The sequence below is a fragment of the Cyrtonyx montezumae genome, unplaced genomic scaffold, assembly GCF_038088225.1.
Source record: "Cyrtonyx montezumae isolate F1298 unplaced genomic scaffold, pur_monq_1.0 scaffold_3, whole genome shotgun sequence".
Taxonomy (NCBI): Eukaryota; Metazoa; Chordata; class Aves; order Galliformes; family Odontophoridae; genus Cyrtonyx; species Cyrtonyx montezumae.
The window spans coordinates 113,628,762-113,647,563 of NW_027072034.1; the positions used below are offsets into that span (position 1 = coordinate 113,628,762).

At 39.3% G+C, this 18,802-nt stretch overlaps 1 protein-coding gene across 1 annotated transcript in view; it reads left to right on the forward strand.

Moving 5' to 3' along the window:
- Positions 1–18,802, forward strand: part of LARGE1 (LARGE xylosyl- and glucuronyltransferase 1) — a 279,675-nt gene that overhangs the window by 142,863 nt on the left and 118,010 nt on the right. Inside the window, exon 5 of the mRNA XM_065743076.1 lies at positions 9,835–9,958. Coding sequence (XP_065599148.1) covers positions 9,835–9,958 — 124 coding nt within the window. The remainder of the gene's footprint in view (positions 1–9,834; positions 9,959–18,802) is intronic.

Sequence of the window (18,802 nt, forward strand, 5' to 3'; positions counted from 1 at the left end):
TTTTTCTAACCCTTACATGTGCACTGAGGAGTTCATCCTATCTGGCATGTGTAATTGAAAGATGTTTGCATAGAAAGCACAGCTATTGTAATTTGGTTCTGCTTGGGCAGCTGTACCACTGCACATTAGTCCTGCAGAGCAGCATCCTGAACACACTACTGGTGGAGTAGCTGTCCCCTCGTATCCTTGCCTTTTCCTTCTGCACTTCATTTGGTGTTTGTTGTAAGAGCACTGTTTTCAGTGAATGTCTGGAATTCACAGAGATGCCCTGCCTGCTCTTACTGGAATTTTCTTCTATTTTACTACTTAAAGCATGTTCAGCAGAGAATCTCTATTCAGATACGAGAAGAGGTGCCTAAGTAGGGAATCCCTACTTCTAAAGTGTAAAAATTTTGAGAAAAGGAGGCCGCATCAGTTTAATCATCTTCCTCCTGCATACTAACATATTTGTTACAGCCCCAGCTTTGAGCTAGAGTGCTAGACAGAGAGATGCAAGACAGCAGGGATGCTGGGTCATTAAGAATGAAAACTGCAGTTTCTGTAGATGGAGTGTGCTGTCTCTACTCTTGCTTGAAAGTGCAGCAAATCCTGCATATTGAACATTTTAGCTCTCCCCAGGTCTTCCTCTGCCAGGTCTAAAAAAGCAAGTTTATGATTCTAGTCACACCATATCTATCACGAGACATAGGCAGGCTACTTGTTCAAGCCACTTGAGAAGCTGTATCTGTCTTTGGGTTCCAGAGAGAAAGGAGAGGAGTGGGAAGAGCTGGTGTGGTAAATTCCTTATGAGAACACTGTCGTTCAAAAACACATTTCACTCCCAACAGAAGAGGAGCTTGATTCCAGTTCTGTCTTTAGAAAACCTGTGTTCAAGCCACAAAATCCCAGCAGCTCTTAACACCCAGTTTGACATAACTGACAGTCTGTTCTCAGGGGGACACTCCGCAGAGCTGCGGTAGTGCAGAGTTTGCAGACTCTGATAAATATGCATTGGCACTGCTGCACAGAGGGAGGCATGGAGAATGAGCACTTAGTCCTTGTCTGCAACTTTTCTGCTTACCTCTCTTGGGCATCTAGTTCCTAATTATGACAGATTTTATAAATCTGCTGCAGGAGTGAAGAATCTCTCTCAGCCAGTTGAACGTAGCCAAGCTCTTATCGGTATGACCGAAGTGCAACTTAAGTTGTTTGGTTTTTTTCTGAACCAAAGACACTACTGAAGATATTATGTCAACTGTGCAAAATGAAATGCAGATGCTTTTGGAGACAGTGCGTAGCGTATCCAGAAAAGCATCTGCATTTCATTTTCACATGAGATGCAGTGGCCTGTGGCAAATAACCATCCTCGGAACTTCTGGTACAAGTTACATCGTTCCTTTTCAACGTTTGGCTCCGTTTCTGAAAATTGTGAAGCTTAAACAAGGACAGTATTTACTGTTTCAGATTGCGAAGACCATTCTTGTCTCTACTTAGGCAATTCTTAACTTCATCAAGAGCTAGAATCATTTCTAATGTGTTCTCTTTTACAAAGACGTGCTAAAACACCATATTTCATTTGGGAACAACAGAAGGCCAAAATTATACAATTATGACATGTTGCTGACATGTTAGGTCAACCTGAGAATCTGTGAGAAATTAACTTCTCTTTTGTGCCAGCTAATGCTGCCTTGCCAAAGTACTCCCTTGTATGTAGTAATTCGTATGCCAGCAAAGAGTGATTTTTTTAATTCTTTTTTTTTTCTGGAAACTCATCACTCAGTGGTGATGTGAGTTCATAGTATAAACAAAAGCAGTCAGTTGAACATAACCCTTTGTAATACAAAGTAGCCTTCGAAAAGACAACTTTACAAACTTCAAGGTAAGCAAATGTCTGAATTTTTTTATGATTAGGACTTTAAACCATGTTATAGTTTGCTTTAAGAAAAATACATTGTTTTTTCTTTCTTACAATAAGCAGATTAAGTCCAACAAAAAGAAAATTTAAATAAAAAGAATGACATAATTTTGAAGAACTCCTCACATGCCAACACTGACCGGTAATTAAAGCTTACGTAATCTCATGGCTGTAATCCATGGAGACCATTTTGCCTCATTGGAGCTCATTTGATAACTTAAAACTATTGTCATTATTTCCGAATTCTTCACGTGTCAGTCTGTATTATGGGAGATTCTTCTGACAAAAAATATGTGTGAACTGGTTTGGTTTTGAACTGGATGCATGTGAATGCATCGGCAATACATGCTTCATTTTGTATTTTATTGCCATCCTAACAGTGGAGAAATAATGGAGAAAACAATGCCTAAAAGAAATCTGTCCACATAATCTTCTATTAATTTCTGAAGTGATTCCTATAAGTTAACACAAAACAAGACAATCCATACATAAGCTCATGCAGCTCATGCATGTTAAGATCTCTCCATCAGTTTGAGAAGCATTTTAATCAATACTGGATGTGAAAGGGTATGAAAAATCTGTAATGATTTTCACATTGAAATTCTCCCCACATAAGAGATGAATTGTCACATGGGCATTAGAAGAAAAAAAAATCCCAAGTTGCCTTTTATAATTTCTGTTTGAAGTACTTGTTACCATTTGTTACAGCTATAAAAGGTATTACCTTGTTTTGCTTCCCTTAATAAAGTATAGGGTTTGGAAATAAACCCCCTGGGCTACTGACCTTTTTATATTCTTAGAAAATAAAATTCCTCTGTTGAAGAGAGAGACTATACAACCAAGCAGCTGCTTCTTGAATTGCTAACAATTGAACTATGGAATAATATAGACGGCGAGAGTGAGTCTTGATTCACTACTCCCTTTTTCAATTGTAGGTTTTTATATTTAACTCTGTAGCAGTGGCTATTCCAAAAGAATGGTCCACAAATGCTTGAGCAAGCAGATTGAAACTGTGATGAATGAGAATTTTTGAAATGTAAAAATAAGACATTGTGATAAAAAAAAAAAATAGAGAAATGAGTATCTCAGAATAAATTCCTAATTTTTAGCCTGACTTTTAAATACTAACTTCTTTTCACTGTGCCAAACTTTAAAGAACTATGGCAATTCTGAAAATGAAAGCATTCTTTTAAGCTCCTATATTTAGGCTTAAGAGCCTATATTTAAGCATCCATGCTTGAAAATATTGGGCAGAATCTCTTTTCATTCACTTTTGGAGAATGCAATTTAGATAAAGTAATGTGTTCTCTTCATGTGTGGCTTACATTGTCAGATAGTATTCTAGTCTTAAGATAAGTGGAAATAATTTAATATATAAGGATTTACAGTTCACTAAGTAGAGTGGTTTAAATCTTGAGTTCCCACTTGTTGAGAAATACCCATATTTTGAAACGGACTTTTTCCTTATTACTATATTAACATGTCAGTGTTTTCCATGTAGAGAGACTGTGAAAAGTTGTACTTTGTAAAAAAATTGAGATATTCAGAATCTTCGACACAAGAGATTAAGTGATTTCTGGATCTGGGAGAAAATTCCCTGACCATTTCAATACTCACTTCAGTAGTGAGGAAGCTGGAGGATAAGAGTTCAAGGGCTGTCTGCTCTGAAACCTGGGACACTAGAAACCTTGACTTCCAAACATACAAATTTACATGGAATTTTGGAGTTCTTGAAAGCCTATTATATTTGAAGCAGAAGTTTACCAGAATTGTCAGATATTGACCTGGAGAAGAGAAGGCTTTGAAGAGACTTCATTGCAGTCTTCCAGTAACAGGGGATTACAGAAGGAAGGGGAATCAACTTTTTACTTGGGTACATAGTGGTAAGACAAGAGGGAATGATTTTAAGCTCAAGGGGGGAAATTCTTTACTGAGAGAATGGCGAGGTGCTGGTACAGGCTGCCCAGAGAGGTGGTGGATACTCCGTACCTGCAGGTGTTCAAGACCAGGTTAGATGGGGCCCTTGGCAACCTGGTCTAGTATCAGATCTGGAAGTTGGTGCCCCTGCCTGTCTCAGGAGGGTTGGAATTTGATGATTCTTGGGGTCCTTTCCAATCCAAGTAATTCTTTGATTCTATACTACTGTATAGTTGCACATTCTGTCACCATTTACATTATTATGCTTTACAGAGGTACAAAACGTAACCATCTTCTTTTATTCTCTTGATGTGCCCAGTGGAAGATGAGTCGTATGGGAGGAAACAGATTGGAGCTGTATCAAGGGAGGGCCAGGCTGGATGTTAGGAACAGGTTCTTCACTGGGAGCAGTGGGCATGGAACAGGCAGAGTTCAAGAGGTACTATTCAAACAGTATTTTCAGAAATATGGTTTATTTTTTGCATAATCCTGTGAGAAGCCAGGAGTGGAGTCAGTGATCATTGTGGGTTCCTTCCAGTACATTAAAAATAAATACAACACACAACTGTGTTTTTAAGTTTGTTAGTAAAGGGTAAATAGAAGTTCAGCTCACATTTTGAGTGAGGAAATAGGAAGTTTGTGTTGATCATCACTTTTGCTGAGACTTCATTCCATGTTCCCTTCAACACAAGATAGAAATCCTGTAGTGAAGTCCTGTGACTCAGATAAATGGAAGGAAATGGTTGGGTCATCCCTGTATCTCCCCTGCTATTGCAAGTGTATGGGAACTGTTGAATCACGTCCTGAACCACTTCTTAATCACTGAGGCAAGCACTGAGTCAGCCATGGGAACACAGGTGAAGGCAATGTACCTGTGTGACTGGAAGGGGTGGAGCCTGGCTCCACCTGTCCTAAACCTCATGTAAGGGCTGACTGCCACTGGGCAAGAATCTCTTTTGAGAGTGTCAACGGTTTACGGGCAGGTTCGGCCCGGTTCCGTGACGATTGGTGCGGGGGACCCACGGACCCACGCCCCAGGAAAGGGGAAGGGGGAAAGGGAAAAGGGAGATGGGCCTAGGAACAAAACAGCGGCAACGATCTGAGGAGGAAAGCTAATTTACTAAATAAGATATCAGAAAGCAAAATAACACAATATAATACAATATAATTGGAATTAAAGCTAATAAATCAAATAAAATGAGCAAGAGAGAGTGTCCGATAAACCGAAGGCCTTACGCTAACGCTGAAGGCGGACGGCAGCGAGCACCCACTGCTGAGTCGATCCCAAAGGAAAGAGAGAGTCCCGTGACCGCAGACAGTTTTTATCTTTCCCTCTGAGCGTAAACACGTAAGAACGCAAAGCATCGCAAAGTCCTCTGGGGAATGGAGTTCTTCTTCTCTTCTGAGACAGGTATACCTGGAACTATCGATGATCCACGGAGCTGGAGCATTAACTCTTTAACTCTAAATGCACTACATGATGTTATGATGTGGAATACCAGTACCAAAAATCATAAAACCATGACAGAGAGATCTCTGCTTTTGGATTTTTTCCACTGTAAGCCTGGACATGAGTGAGCATTCTATCTATTTACAATTATCCTCTTATTATACCATTATAATCTTTCTTTTTATACTTCTTGACTACTGTACTATCTGAACTGTTTATTCTGTTAACTATACATCTGTTACCCCTGCAGCAAGAAACCACAGCATAGAAATCATTTTTATAAGTTGATCTACCATCACAATAGTTTCCTTAATGAGAGCATAATATTTAACCAGTTTTATGCAACTCAACTTCCACTTGCAAACCTCTGTGTTTTCAGCTGCTCATTATATTTCTTTGCCAGCCATGCCACTCTTTCTTATACCCCAGTGAGGGCTTCATAAGTCTCCTTCTGGCAGATTTGCATATCTCCTCCTTTTCCTAAACTTCTTAAACTGTAGCTATGCCAAGGATTGCTCTCTGTATGGCTGTCCTTTAGCTTGATTTCACATTTGTAAATCTTGTATACCAAAATGTCTCCATGGTTTCTCTGGCACCAATGATATAGCAAAATATCTAAGTCTAATGAAATGTAGTCTTGTATGGGAACTGCTGAATCACGGCCTGAACCACTGATTGGTCACCTGAGGTGAGCACCGAGTCAGCCATGGGGTCACAGGTGAAGGTGATATACCTGTGTGATTGGAAGGGGTGGAGCCTGGTTCCACCTCTCCCAAAGCCCATTTAAGGGCTGACCACCACCAGGGAAGGATCTCTTCTCGGAGATCCCTCCTATGTGGAGTCCCCTGCGAGCCTTGTCATCTTAAAGGTGAGCCATCTTCTCTTTTGTATTATTTGTGTACTATCTATATAGACCTACTCAAATATACTATCATCTGTACTATTTCTTTTGAAGTACCATCCTTGGGAGTTATTTACCCCACAAGTCTGCAGTGAAATCTTTCTTGGTTGTCACCCCTAATTCTGGCAGCGATTGAATGATGTTGACAAATAATAGAAAAAATAACATTCCTTTTTAGTACTGCTTGAGAACGGTTTCTCATCTTGCAGTCTCTCTTCTGTATCTTTTATGGTGGGTGACTGATCTTTAAGCTCCTGCACTTGTTTCATAAACACTTCAAATCAGTCCTTATCTTTTGGGCTTTGCACATTACAAGCACCAGGACGTCCAAAAATGTCATCTATATGTATGCTAATATTGTTACCTTCAGAACATCTTCCAGGTTTCTGTCTGTGCTCTGTTGCATTCTAGCACCACACTCAAGCCTACCCTTTCGCATAACTAAAATCTCATCCAGAGTGTAGTTTTGTGTGGCCGATGCACATTCAGTTGTAGATGTCAGCAGGTCACTATTCTGTTCGAGGGATATATTTTTGTAAGTGATAATCCTCTGCTTTGCCTCTGACACATACTTTCCTTCCAGCTGAATCTTTACCACAAGACTAACGACTTAAAAGAGATTTCTGTGTTGGAGTACAACTATTCCTTTCTTCTTTTTCCCAGTAGGAGCTGAACTAAAGAAAACGTCACCCACTCGTTCCCATTTAAGTTTCATACACTATGGGTCACTCAGATAAGTATAAACTGCTACTGAACATCTGAGGATCTTTGTATCAGATTTTTTCTTTTCAAGCAGTGTGTTTTCTCCTCAAATGTTTTTTATCAATTCCATTTAATTAAGTGGTGATTTGAAAGATGAAGCTTTCTTGTTTTCAGCTGATTTTACTCATTCTACTTCGCAATATATAGATAAATGACCCTGGAAAAAAAAAAAGAGAAGAAATTACTAAAGATCACCAGCTGGGAAATAGCCCAACCAAATACCAGACCCTGCTAAGCAGAAGAACCTGCATAGATTGTGTGTTGACAGTATATAGCTATTTACCTTGAAATACTGCTTCACCAATTCCACTGATTTTGGACCTTTGTTTCCTTCGGCCTTTTCTCTGCTAATGAAGTACATTTTCTGATCACTGCTATTTCCTGATTCATCCTTGGCAAGGAGCCTGGTTACTGTGGAATCTGCATGAGCCAGGATGTCTTCTCTCCTGCTGGGCTGGTGAAGCAGTTATAATTTCTGCGATCCTTTCGGCTTGATACTGCAAACCTCAGCAACCTACAACTCCTCCTCTGCTCATTCCAGGACACGTGGGAGATTAAAAGACCTTTGTCTCTTTGGAAGGCATATTATGGCTTAGAGTTTTTGCTATTGTTAAACTCAGATCAGCTCTGCATTTATTCTGCCATCATGATTAACTCTTATATAAGGCTTCTAAGTAGCCTTTTTCCTGCCTTTTCTGTAAGCATATAATTTGATCCACAGTCCCCTTGAAAACAATAGAACAGTTTCACTGAGATTACTGGGTATTGGGTTGGGTTTCACGTGCAGTATTTCTGTCACTGCAAAATCGAGCTATACACTGCTTATTACAACAGTCTCCTCTGATGAGAGGTGTGTTATGATACTATGAACCATTATATGTATTTATGTATATGTATTTTTAGGTTTTCTTGTGAACTTCAGGTAAGAAACAGTGTTACTCATCAAAGCAGAGAAAAGTAGCATTACAGAGAAAGGCACTTACTCTTCATTAAAGGAGGAAATAGAGAAAGAATTATCTTCATCTTTTGGAATAAGTCTGAAAGTATAATGGAAGTGTATTGGCCTGAACTAACATACATTTCTTGGCTTCTTTTTCGCACAGCAGTGCGTAGTAGTCATATTCCACCTTAACATCTGAAAGTAACTTTTTCAGATGAAAAATCTGTTGACACTACAGCTATTTACCTTCATAAATTTCACAGTAATTAGATTCCAATACTCTACCCTAGGGATCGAAGAAGGGTTGAGCTAGGACTAAAGGCTAAATGGACATCTGTTGTCTCGGTGGCTTTTGTAAATTCTGTCCTCTGCTGACTGTGAAAGTTGCAAAGTTAGGGATAAACATGGAAGACTACAAATCGTGACTCGTTTCCACTGGCAGGTTTTCATACTTATACCACTGAAGCTGAGAAAAGATCAGACTATTGTTTGCTGTTCCTGAAAGAGAGAAGCAAGGTTAAAGGGATTTAAATGGGGTATTTGTAATACCAATGTTCACATTAGAGTCGAAAAGTCCATACACTTTGTCTGACCTTGCTGGTCTTGTTGATACTGGCTTTACTTATGACTCTATGAGAAGCTTAAAAATCAGATAAGTGAAACCACTTATGTAATCTTACAAAAGGAGAGCATTAAGACATTAATAGCTAATTAAAAAAAAACCATAATGATAACTTATACATAAGCAATGTAGCCTACAAGAAGTTTGAATAAACAGAACTCTGAAATATGTCTGAAACAAGCATTGTTTGAAGGGACCTTTAAAGATTATACCATACCACAACAGGGACATGTATCAATAGACCAGATTCCCTAAAGCTCCATCCAATCAAACCTTGACAAATTCAGGGATGGAAAACCCACAGCTTCTCAGGGCAGCCTGTTAAAGTGCCTCATCACTGTCATAGTGAAAAATAACTTCCTGATATCTAATCAAAATCTATCTTCTGTCAGTTTAAAACCATTTCTGCTATTCCTATTGCTGCATGCCCTTGTAAATAAAAAATAGAAAAAAAATACTCCTTCATCTTTCTCATAAACCTTCTTGAAGCATTGAAAGGCTGCAGTGAGGTCTCCCCAAAGCCTCCTCTCCAGGCTGAACAGTCCCAGCTCCCTCTGCCCCTCTTTGGAGGAGAGGTGCTCCAGCCCTCTGATCATCTCGTGGCTCTCCTTTTGACGTAGTTCAAGTGACTCTAAGTTCAGAGATGAACCTAAGTCTGGTGTTTTAAACTGATCTATTTTATTTGTACCTCTTTTCTTCAGCCTGTCTTATAGGAATAAGGCTGAACATGTCCTTGTAGGGGAAATTTACATTCTCAAGTGTATTCATTATTCCAATAGCTAGAAGGCACTCACCTGAAACATCTAGTTCTGGGTTCCCATAGGATAGCTGTTAATACCCAAGGTTTGCTTTGTAGAAATGATCCATGTAATCTCAATAGTCCTGGAATGATACCTCATTCAGTTGATTTTTTTTCTCCTTCACCTCTACTCCAGTTATTCCACAGACTGTTCTTACCATAGAGATAAATTACCAGGTTCAGTAAGAAAAGTGAAAGCAATCACTTTCGCATCTTAAGGCCCAAAGGGGGGAATTAACTTGCCTTTCTTTTAAGAGTCCAGTAGGAGGGACCAGATCCTCAGCTGTTATAAATCAACACATTCCACTGAAGTCAAAGGCACTGTATTTACATATTTACAGCTGTTCCGGTATTTCTATTGCTGTTAAATTTATTCCAACTGCAAGTGTCTCAGCATTTTCTCCATAGAGCAGTACTTCACCAGATGCGACGTGCACTTTCACTTGCTACCTCAGATGTGCGTAAAACTTTCTAAGTCCCGTGGTTGTCCATTTTCAATAGGAATTAGAAACCTTTGGACCAATGCACTTTTCTCCCTTTCCATGTCAGGCGAAACCCACTCCACTTCCACCTCATCGCAGACGCAATTGCCAAACAGATCCTCGCAACTCTGTTCCAGACTTGGATGGTTCCCGCTGTGCGCATAGACTTCTATGATGCAGATGAACTCAAGGTAAAGACAAACCCAGCTGTTACTTATGCACTTCTGGTTTCATTTCTGTTCATTTGTCTGGACTGGGGAGTTGAAGGAGAATTGCATTCTCCCTGGCTAAAAATAATCCTAACCCACATAACTGTAATCTCGGTTACACTTAGTAAATCTGTATCTCCTAGTTAACATCAGTGTGCTAACTCTGCTAATGTTATATATATTGTTTAGCAGCTTATATATTTTCCCTGCCACCATGAAGATTCTGGTGTGAATTGCATCTGGTCACATTATGTTTTGATAAGGATGCTACTTTGTAGTACCATTAGAAGAATCATAAATATCTTCCTTAGTAATATTAAGACTTTTACTGGAAACAGTCAACCTCTTGGAATTCCTTGAGCAAAAGTGTATGACCGTGTAAGTGCACACACCCTAAAAAGTTACCAATGTTATATTTTGAAATAGCTATTTTTTTTATCTAGGTGTCCACTCAAAAGGAGTGGCTCTGAAAGGAGGAGTGTCCCAAGGGGGGAGGGGAGGGGTAAATGACTTAAACATGAAGCCTGTATCTTCTCATAGAGTTAGAAAGTTTGCACAGCTTTGAACGTGAGCTGCATGTTTATTAGCTGTGGAAGTAGACCGAAGTGCTCAGGTTTTAGTGTTTTGAGTTGGTGGCAATAACTTGTATGACTTAATCAGACTGTCCTGAACAACACCCCTAAAGATGGAAAAAACAGAGTTAGAAAATTGCTATGCCCAGTGAAGGGGTAAATTCAAAGCACGTCATGTTGTGGAATCTTGAATACAAATTCTTACAGAAAGAGATGGAAAAGGGAGAACTTCTAGCTACTTTTATTGGTTTATTGATTTCTATATGAAACCACATTAGGTATTAACCTAATTAGCTAGAGATCTCCCAGAGATCTCCCTTCTGTTCTTTACAGCTTCGTAGCGAGGAAGAAGTTTGTTCTGAGTCTTGTACATGTCTACATTGGTTTTACTTTTCCATAAATTCTAGCATTTTTACAGTGCTTAATTAGCCTCTCAGCTGAGTACGACAAACCTCTTAGCGTTCTCCTTCTGGTCATTTGGGTATGGTCCAATGTAGCTAAGTAAATAATGAGAGCTTACTTCATTTATCCTTAACTTACTGCTTTTTAGGCAGCAATACTGTGCGAATAAGAAGCTACAGAGTAAAGTCTTGTTTTGTCCCTCACTCTTCACTTTGATTTTCATGTGGCCAGTGACCTAATGCAATACTGGACTATCTTGCATATAATCTGTATGCTTTTGGTTGAGAATCACTTTCTTACTGGATGCAGGTATTGATGCATAAGTGCATCTTTCCAGGTCTGCCATGATACTGGCTCATATCCAGATCAGACTGTAAGTTTTAGTAAAAAGCAGTGATAAACTGGTTAAAAACAGCTGTAGGAGCTCATCTCTTTTTTTTCCTACGTAACCTCTGGAGAGGATTTAATGATTATTCTGAGTTCATGTTTTTCACGTGCACTCTTAGGAGATATGTTTTCCCAGCACTGGGCTGAATAACATAGAGCTTATTCTGGAGTGCTTCACTTTTCTGCCTTTCTCTTGCAGTCTTTCCTTTTTCTGATCTTTGAATCTGGTGTTACCAAGTGTGTATACTGAATCTTAATTTTTAATAACCTTCTATAGCTCTTTTTAAACCTGGAGTCATTGATAACTGCTGACGTGTAAAGGAGTTTAGACTGAACAATAGCTTGGGAAGTTTCTGCTTAGCCTTCATTCACTACCATCTCATTGTTTTTGGAGTACATTTTTATCAGGTACAGAAAACTTAATTTCATGTTTGTTTTATTTGCCTTTGGATATGTATGAGCTTCCAGCCCCTTATTTCCTAATGCAGCAGGAGGTGGCACGTAAGCTTAATTTTTTAAAGTCCTGAGAAAATTCCTGCTCCTGCTCTGACAGTAGAAGAGAGTACATAATGTTAGATTCCCCGTGAACACTATTCTTGTTTGCTTTAAAATATCTGTTTTCAGTTTGGGCAACACTATTCACTAGAGTATAACTTTTTTTCAAAGACAAAATTTGGAGACAAATATTTAGCAACGTTTCCTAAAACCTCCTGCAGTTCTTAAACACACACTGTGTAGCTTAGAGTTAGAGCAACCAGTGTCCTGAAGGATGGTGGAGGAAATAAGTCTCTGTAGTAAATGATTTCTCTCGGGTTCTAGAGGAGAACTGGATGCTTTCTTTTAAGAAATGGAAAACAAAATAGTACTGATTATCCCAGATGTCAGACAAGCACAGACCAGATATCAACAGTGCTAGCAGACAAGCACACCTATGCTTTGTTCACTGCTGTGAAGGAGCCATGCCAGGTACTCCTGTGAATTTTAGAGAAGATGTACGTTTCCTTTTGCAAGATGACACTGCTGTTCATAATTGTCCTGCAGGACATAGAACCGACACTCACTCTCTCCATAGAAGCAGGTACTACCCATGTTGCCTGGAAGTGTTAAGAAGCACAGGAGGGCATGGCCATGGCAGTGTCCAGCTTTGCGATCCTTGTAAGAGGATGTGTCAGAAGAGTTTGTGCTGCTTCTACTCAGTATGCCCTGCATGTAACACTTCCATATCTCTATGGCCACATATGGCAGTGGCTACAATCTGGAAGTTACTTGGCAGTGTGAATTCACTTTGTTTGTTCATAGCCCCGTCATTCAGTTTTGGTTCTAATGCAGTAGGTATAGCTATTAAACACTGCCTCACAGCAAATAACTAGAAATGGAAAATTATCGTCTTGAACATTAAATGAAAAGCATACCTGTGGAGCATTGATCTAAAAGACCCATCACAACCGTGGCTTGCAAATATCATACTGCAGGTTATTGTGTTTTTTCAATTGTCTGACATGGAGAAAGTCCATTAAAGATGTGCCCACTCTAGCACTTAGCTTCTGTGCTTCATTATTTGATGTGGAATCTCATGCCAGTTGTTTCACATGGAAGTGAAGGCATTAAACCCTTTGTGATCAGTACTGGCCCAGAGCAGAAGGAGCAGCTGATAAAGCAGTATGAAATGTGTGATGTGTGGAATATAGATGAGGTGGGTTTGTTTTCCCAGATGTTGCCTGACAGACTGCTGACAACATCAGGTGAACAGAGGGAAGCAGAAGGTAGAAGGAGCAGTTGTCTACTCTGCTGTGTGTGAATGCTGATGGCCCAGATAAATGCAGTCTCATCATCGCTAGTAAAGCAGAAAAGTCCTTCAAATAGTTCAGCCCATAGTTGTGCTGCAGTCGGTCTGTGAATTTCAAGGCAGGGATGTTGATTCTGTTTTTGCAGCAGATGTGCATTTGATCTGAAGGTGATGTATTAAAAAGCTCAACAGTTTTCTGCATATATGGCCAATATTCTGGCTTTTGTCATTCCCAGAGACACCAGACTACCAAATCTCACTATTGATGCTGCCTTTGATAGTTTCATGCCAGAAATGTTAGAGTAGTCTATATATTCAGTCAGAATTGGTGGTGTGGTCCAGAGAGGAAATCCAAGCTGGTATCACTTGTGGAATAAACAGCACCTAAATTAAGCATGAAAGGAGTCACTCCTTAGAAGTTCCATCTATCTCAACTGTGAAGGTAGTTCCTTTGGTCAGATGTGCCAACATTTGGTCAGACAGACAGGCATGCGCTATGAGATTTAAGAATGAAAATAAATCTAATTCTTCAATTATAAATGTAGTGTAGCTGGGTCTCAGGGCTGTGCCTGTGTGCTAAGTTACTAATTCCTGTACAGATGAAATAAAGTGCTGGTGATTTGAGACAGCAAACCAAATTGAAACTAGATGATTGATTTAGCTGCTGGCCATCTGTACGAACATTTGACAGATTGTTACAGGAGCTCTCCCAGTGGGATTTTCAGACAGTTCTTGAGATTCCCCAGCCAGTCCCTGCTGTGCCTACACCAATTTGTATGCTTAAATGTGTTGATTAACATCCTGAACAGAGAATCTGGTGGACCCAGAGATTCCCAGGAAGTTCCTGCTGCAAAATTAATCAATTGTACAACAGTAAAACACTTGTAGTTATTCAATTGAAACAGTACCTACATATGTAGAAATGATCAGGCAGAACAGTCTTTTGTACACAGGAAATGTTCTGCATGTAGTTTAAGGTGATGGATCATGCATGTGCCATAGTACTCATCTAGGACCACACACCAGCTGGGTCGTAATCATTGGACAGAACCAAGTTTTATAGGGAGTCTTACTCAGTACAACTAAGATGCACCTGCTAGGACCCTTGCAATGGAGACTCCCTTCAGTATCCAAATAGCAACCAAGTGTCCTGCTCAATAGACATGCAGAAGTTAGCAAGATCCTAATAAGTAGTTATCTTTTTTCAACATGTTCTCTGTTCATACTGTCTATGCAACAATTAACATGAGAAGCCAATCAATTGGCATGGCGCTATTTGTTAACAGTGAAAGCTTGTCCAGTGTGAGTATCATACACTCCCTCATATCAATTTTGGAAATGCATTCAGGCAAATACGGAAGTTCAAATACTACTTCCTGAATGTGGGAGAGAGGGAGTTGATAGTCAGTTGAAAGGACGTGAGATAATCAATGAACAGATTATTAGCTTAGTGTCAGTTACATCCTCTACAGAGGGTAACAACAATAATAGCAGTGTTGAGGCATCCTTGAACAGTAAAACTGGCCAGCGCTCTCCTGTGTTCCACCTTCTTTCTGGTCAAGAAGTTAACACTGGACATTTGCAGAAGCAATCAGCCATAAAAATTTATATTCACAGGACTAGTGACTGGCTGCTAGCTATCATTAACTAGAATAGTTAAATCTTATTTGCATACTGTTTACAGGCACTGCATAATTTTTTTTATCTGTTAAGTAGTTCATTGTATGCCCCAGAGGCACTCACAAAGTTGTAATGCAAGCATACACTAATTTTCTTCCTTTCTTTTCCACTTCACATGCAAGATCTAATTGTTATTGGTACAATACAGGATGTGAAACAGCACCTGTTTGTTTGTTTTCTTTCATGTAGTAGTAGGTATTTAGTGAAAGTATTTCTACACAACTATGTTTTTGGTCAAATATTGTTGTGTTATGGTAAGCTTGCCTTTTACTAATATGCCTTTCTATAAGCTGGTCTACTGTACATGTCAGTGAAATCAAAGCCATGGGTTGCTGCTTTTCCCTACCCTTTCAAGAGCATTCATCCCAGTTGATTTTTCCACAGTAGCTGGTATGGTGCTTTGTTAGGATGAAAAATAGTGCTGATAACACAGTGGTGTTTCAGTTGTTGCTGGGCAGTGCTTGCACAGAGCCAGGAACTTTTCAGCTTCCTGTGCTGCCCTGCTAGTGGAGAAACTGGGAATGCAAAGAAGCTGAGAGGGGACAGAACCAAGACAGCTGAGCCAAGCTGGCTGAGGGAATATTCCAGACCCTATGATATTATACTGAACAATAAAACTAGTGGGAGTTGACTGTGGGGACCTGCTATTGCTTAGGCTCTGCTAGTGACAAGTGATTGTGTTGTGTGTTACTTGTTGGGTTTTTTTTTTTTATTGTGGTTGTTTTAATTATTTTTATTTTCTTTGTGTTTTTTCTTTTTTTTCTTCTTCCTAAACTGTCCTTATCTTGACTCATAAGTTCTTGCAAGTTTACCTTTTCAGTTCTCTCCCACATCCCCTGGCGGATGTGGTGAGCAAACAGCTGAGTGGTCCTGAGCTGTCTGACAAGTTAAACCATGATAGAGTTTAAAAATAAAGAGAAAATACAAATTTAAGATTTTTGAAACAAAAGCCAATAGCCAAACTACTGTACAGAGTTTCATATCTTGAATGAGTTAGTTTTAGACCTGAACTTCCACATAAAAATTCATACTTTTTGCGTTTGCTAATGAACATAATGAACACAAAAGGCCTGAAATCATAGATGACAAAATATACTTGTGGTTGTGACATGTGCAAAGAATTGGGTGATGTTACTCTTCTTTCATCCTCCATTTTTAGTACCAATGACCGAACCTTAACAGAGTGGGTTTTGGTAAGCTGAGATATTTTCTTGCGTCCAGGCAACACTGTCTGGGAGGGAACAGATAAAGTTAATTCAACATCCCCAGCACAGTGGAACCTTTAGTCAGATCAGTTTCTGACTTTGCCTCTAGAGGGAGACAACACAGCAGAGGTCAAAGAGTTTTATGCAGAAGATTTCTGTGTAGTTTTTCCTAGGATTGTCAGTTCATATACGACTTGGAACTGTAAGGAACTGATGTAGTGGGATGAAGTCCAGTATGATACAGGAAGGTGCAGCATTTCGCAGGACCCTGCCTGCCTAGTGTGTTGTGTTAGTGCTTTGCTCATGTTGGGATGAATTATGACTTTAAAAGGGCTTTTTCCAAAGCAAAGCCTAAGCTTTGTGCCATCGTTAGTGTTTTGAAAACGGTGGAGTTCTTGGTTGATTTTATATTTTATCTCTAATAGCTGTGGACTTCTTTGAAGCTCCACTTTTTCTTGATGCTAGGGAAAAGCAAGACATTCACTGTTTACTACATCCACCAGGAAGCCACTCTTCTGTGTAATATTTGTAAAATGAGGAATAAGGAGCCACTGCTCTTCTACTGCCATCACCCACATTTGTATCATAGTAGCTGAGTCCTCTGTGACATTTCTATAGCAAGGATTCTTGTGTGGCATTCAGCTTCTCTAATGTCATTCTTACTGCAGCAACATGTGCTGAACCTCCAGGCAAAGCTATTTTAGCAGGTTACGAGAAAAGAAGAATAACTGCACATGAGATTTTCCAAAGATGATCCAGTTTTACAAAAATTATCCAATGTGCTGTGGTAAAAAAAGAAATTTAATACCACAAAGTGCCTCAAGCTGACTGCTGCAACTATTGTTTGTTCTATATATCTCCATTACATCATCTGCTTTTGCAGAACTCTATCATCCTTCCATGAGAAATGCAGGCATTTTGCTATTCTCACCTCACTTTTCTCTGACACTTGGAAATTGTTTAGCATTTTCATTTGCATACAGGTATAAGTTGCATATTCCCTGTACTTCCTGGGAGAATTAATGCTCATCCTGTGTTCCAGGGCAATTTCTTTTCTTGGGGCTAGCAGATGAAAACTTGAGAAGACGTGAGTATAGTCTAATGTCTTAATGGCTTTTCATCTGCTCATAGTGATACCTCCTCAGCTAAGAATTGCTGATAGGAGGATAGCAGTGACTGAGGCAAGTTCATTCCTGCTGGGCAGGTAGCACAGGCAAAAAGTATTCTGAAGGACTACAGCTGAAATATTAGTTCTTTTGGTGGAAAATAGTGTTCACTTCACCTGGAATACTTGATTTATGTGGGAGCTTTTCCCCCACTCTGCTAATTATAAGTCATGCTGAGTCTGACATAGCACCAGCACGCAGTGAAGTCACTCTTCTCTTAGGTCTTCTGTGGCCATCTCAGCCTGGGTAAAGGCATTCAGACTAATTCAATGTTTTGAGTTCCTGCTTCAAAGGGGGTACTTACAGTAGGGTTAGTAATTATGTGCCACCGATAAATACCACTTTTTCAACTTGATATGAAGACATCTGAATTCCTCAGTTGTGAAACTGTCTTTCTGTTAGTGAAGAGAGTGCTTTTTGGATCAAACTGACTTCACCTTGCAAAAGTTTTGTTTTTGAGGACGACTGTCTCACCCTTTCAGCAACAAGGATGAAAAGTCAGCATTGTTTTGATCTGATAATTTTCTCGTATACTGTTCCATTTCATCAGGTTTGAGCCTTTTCATGGTTGAATGGATTCCACAGCTTTTTATCTAACACAGATGAAAGCCTTTTTAAAATGCTTCTAGCTATATGGTTTTAATCAGTCATTTAGGATCCGTGTTCACCTATCTGAGAGTCCTTAGGATGAACCTACAAGATTATATAGAGTTCCAGTGACTACCTTAATGCTTAGCATTCATGTCAGAAGTTTCAAGAAAAGTAAGAGATATGTCTGCTACACGGACGCCCTTAAAATGTCACTCATACCAATTCATTGTTACCTGAAGCCATTGACCAGTATTTAACCAGAATTTAGACGAGAAGCTAGGCTGGTGTCATGAAATTAAAGTTTAGCCCAGTCTTCCCAACTGTATTTTCTTTTTAGTACATTTCTAGTTAATTCTGTATTGTTTAAGAGAGATCTTATGTCTAAGAAGATAAACACTATTTTTTTCTCTGTTGCTGTAGTGCTTCTTGTACTAGGTTATTGTTAGTAATGCTGGTACATAATAGTAATAAGTTTTATTTTTTTATTATCCTTCTTATCCCAGATACATTCCAGGAACTTCTTAATTTCCAGGAGTTTTGAGTATTTTGATCTATTATAATATTTACAGTTGGAGAAAAGAGCATCATTTCATGTAATTTTTGTTCTCTTGCAGCAGTTATTGCTATACAAGAAGTTCACACTTGCCTGGCCTCCAGCCCTGCAGGATGGAAGATTATTTGTTTTCCTGCTAATTCTTTGCTTTTGCTGAAAATAAGAGAACTAACAATTCTTAGTGGGATGTGTTGTTTATCTAACCAGTGAAATGCGTGCTCTACCCACTAATGGGCCTCTCTTTTTGTTGAAACATTTTCAGCTTCTATTATTTAAGCTTATTTAAGTTCCCCCTTTGTTGATCTGAAGGTAGAAAACATAAAATTTTATCTCTGCAGTGAGATGGTTTTCCTGACGAGATGTTGAATAATAGCTAGTGGCTTCATTCTGAGTAGAGGAGTGAATCCTTTTTTTATGTTTATATGTCACTTTTTGACATCATATTGGGATCTTTGAGGTCTGATGGGAGCTGCAGTCCTACATC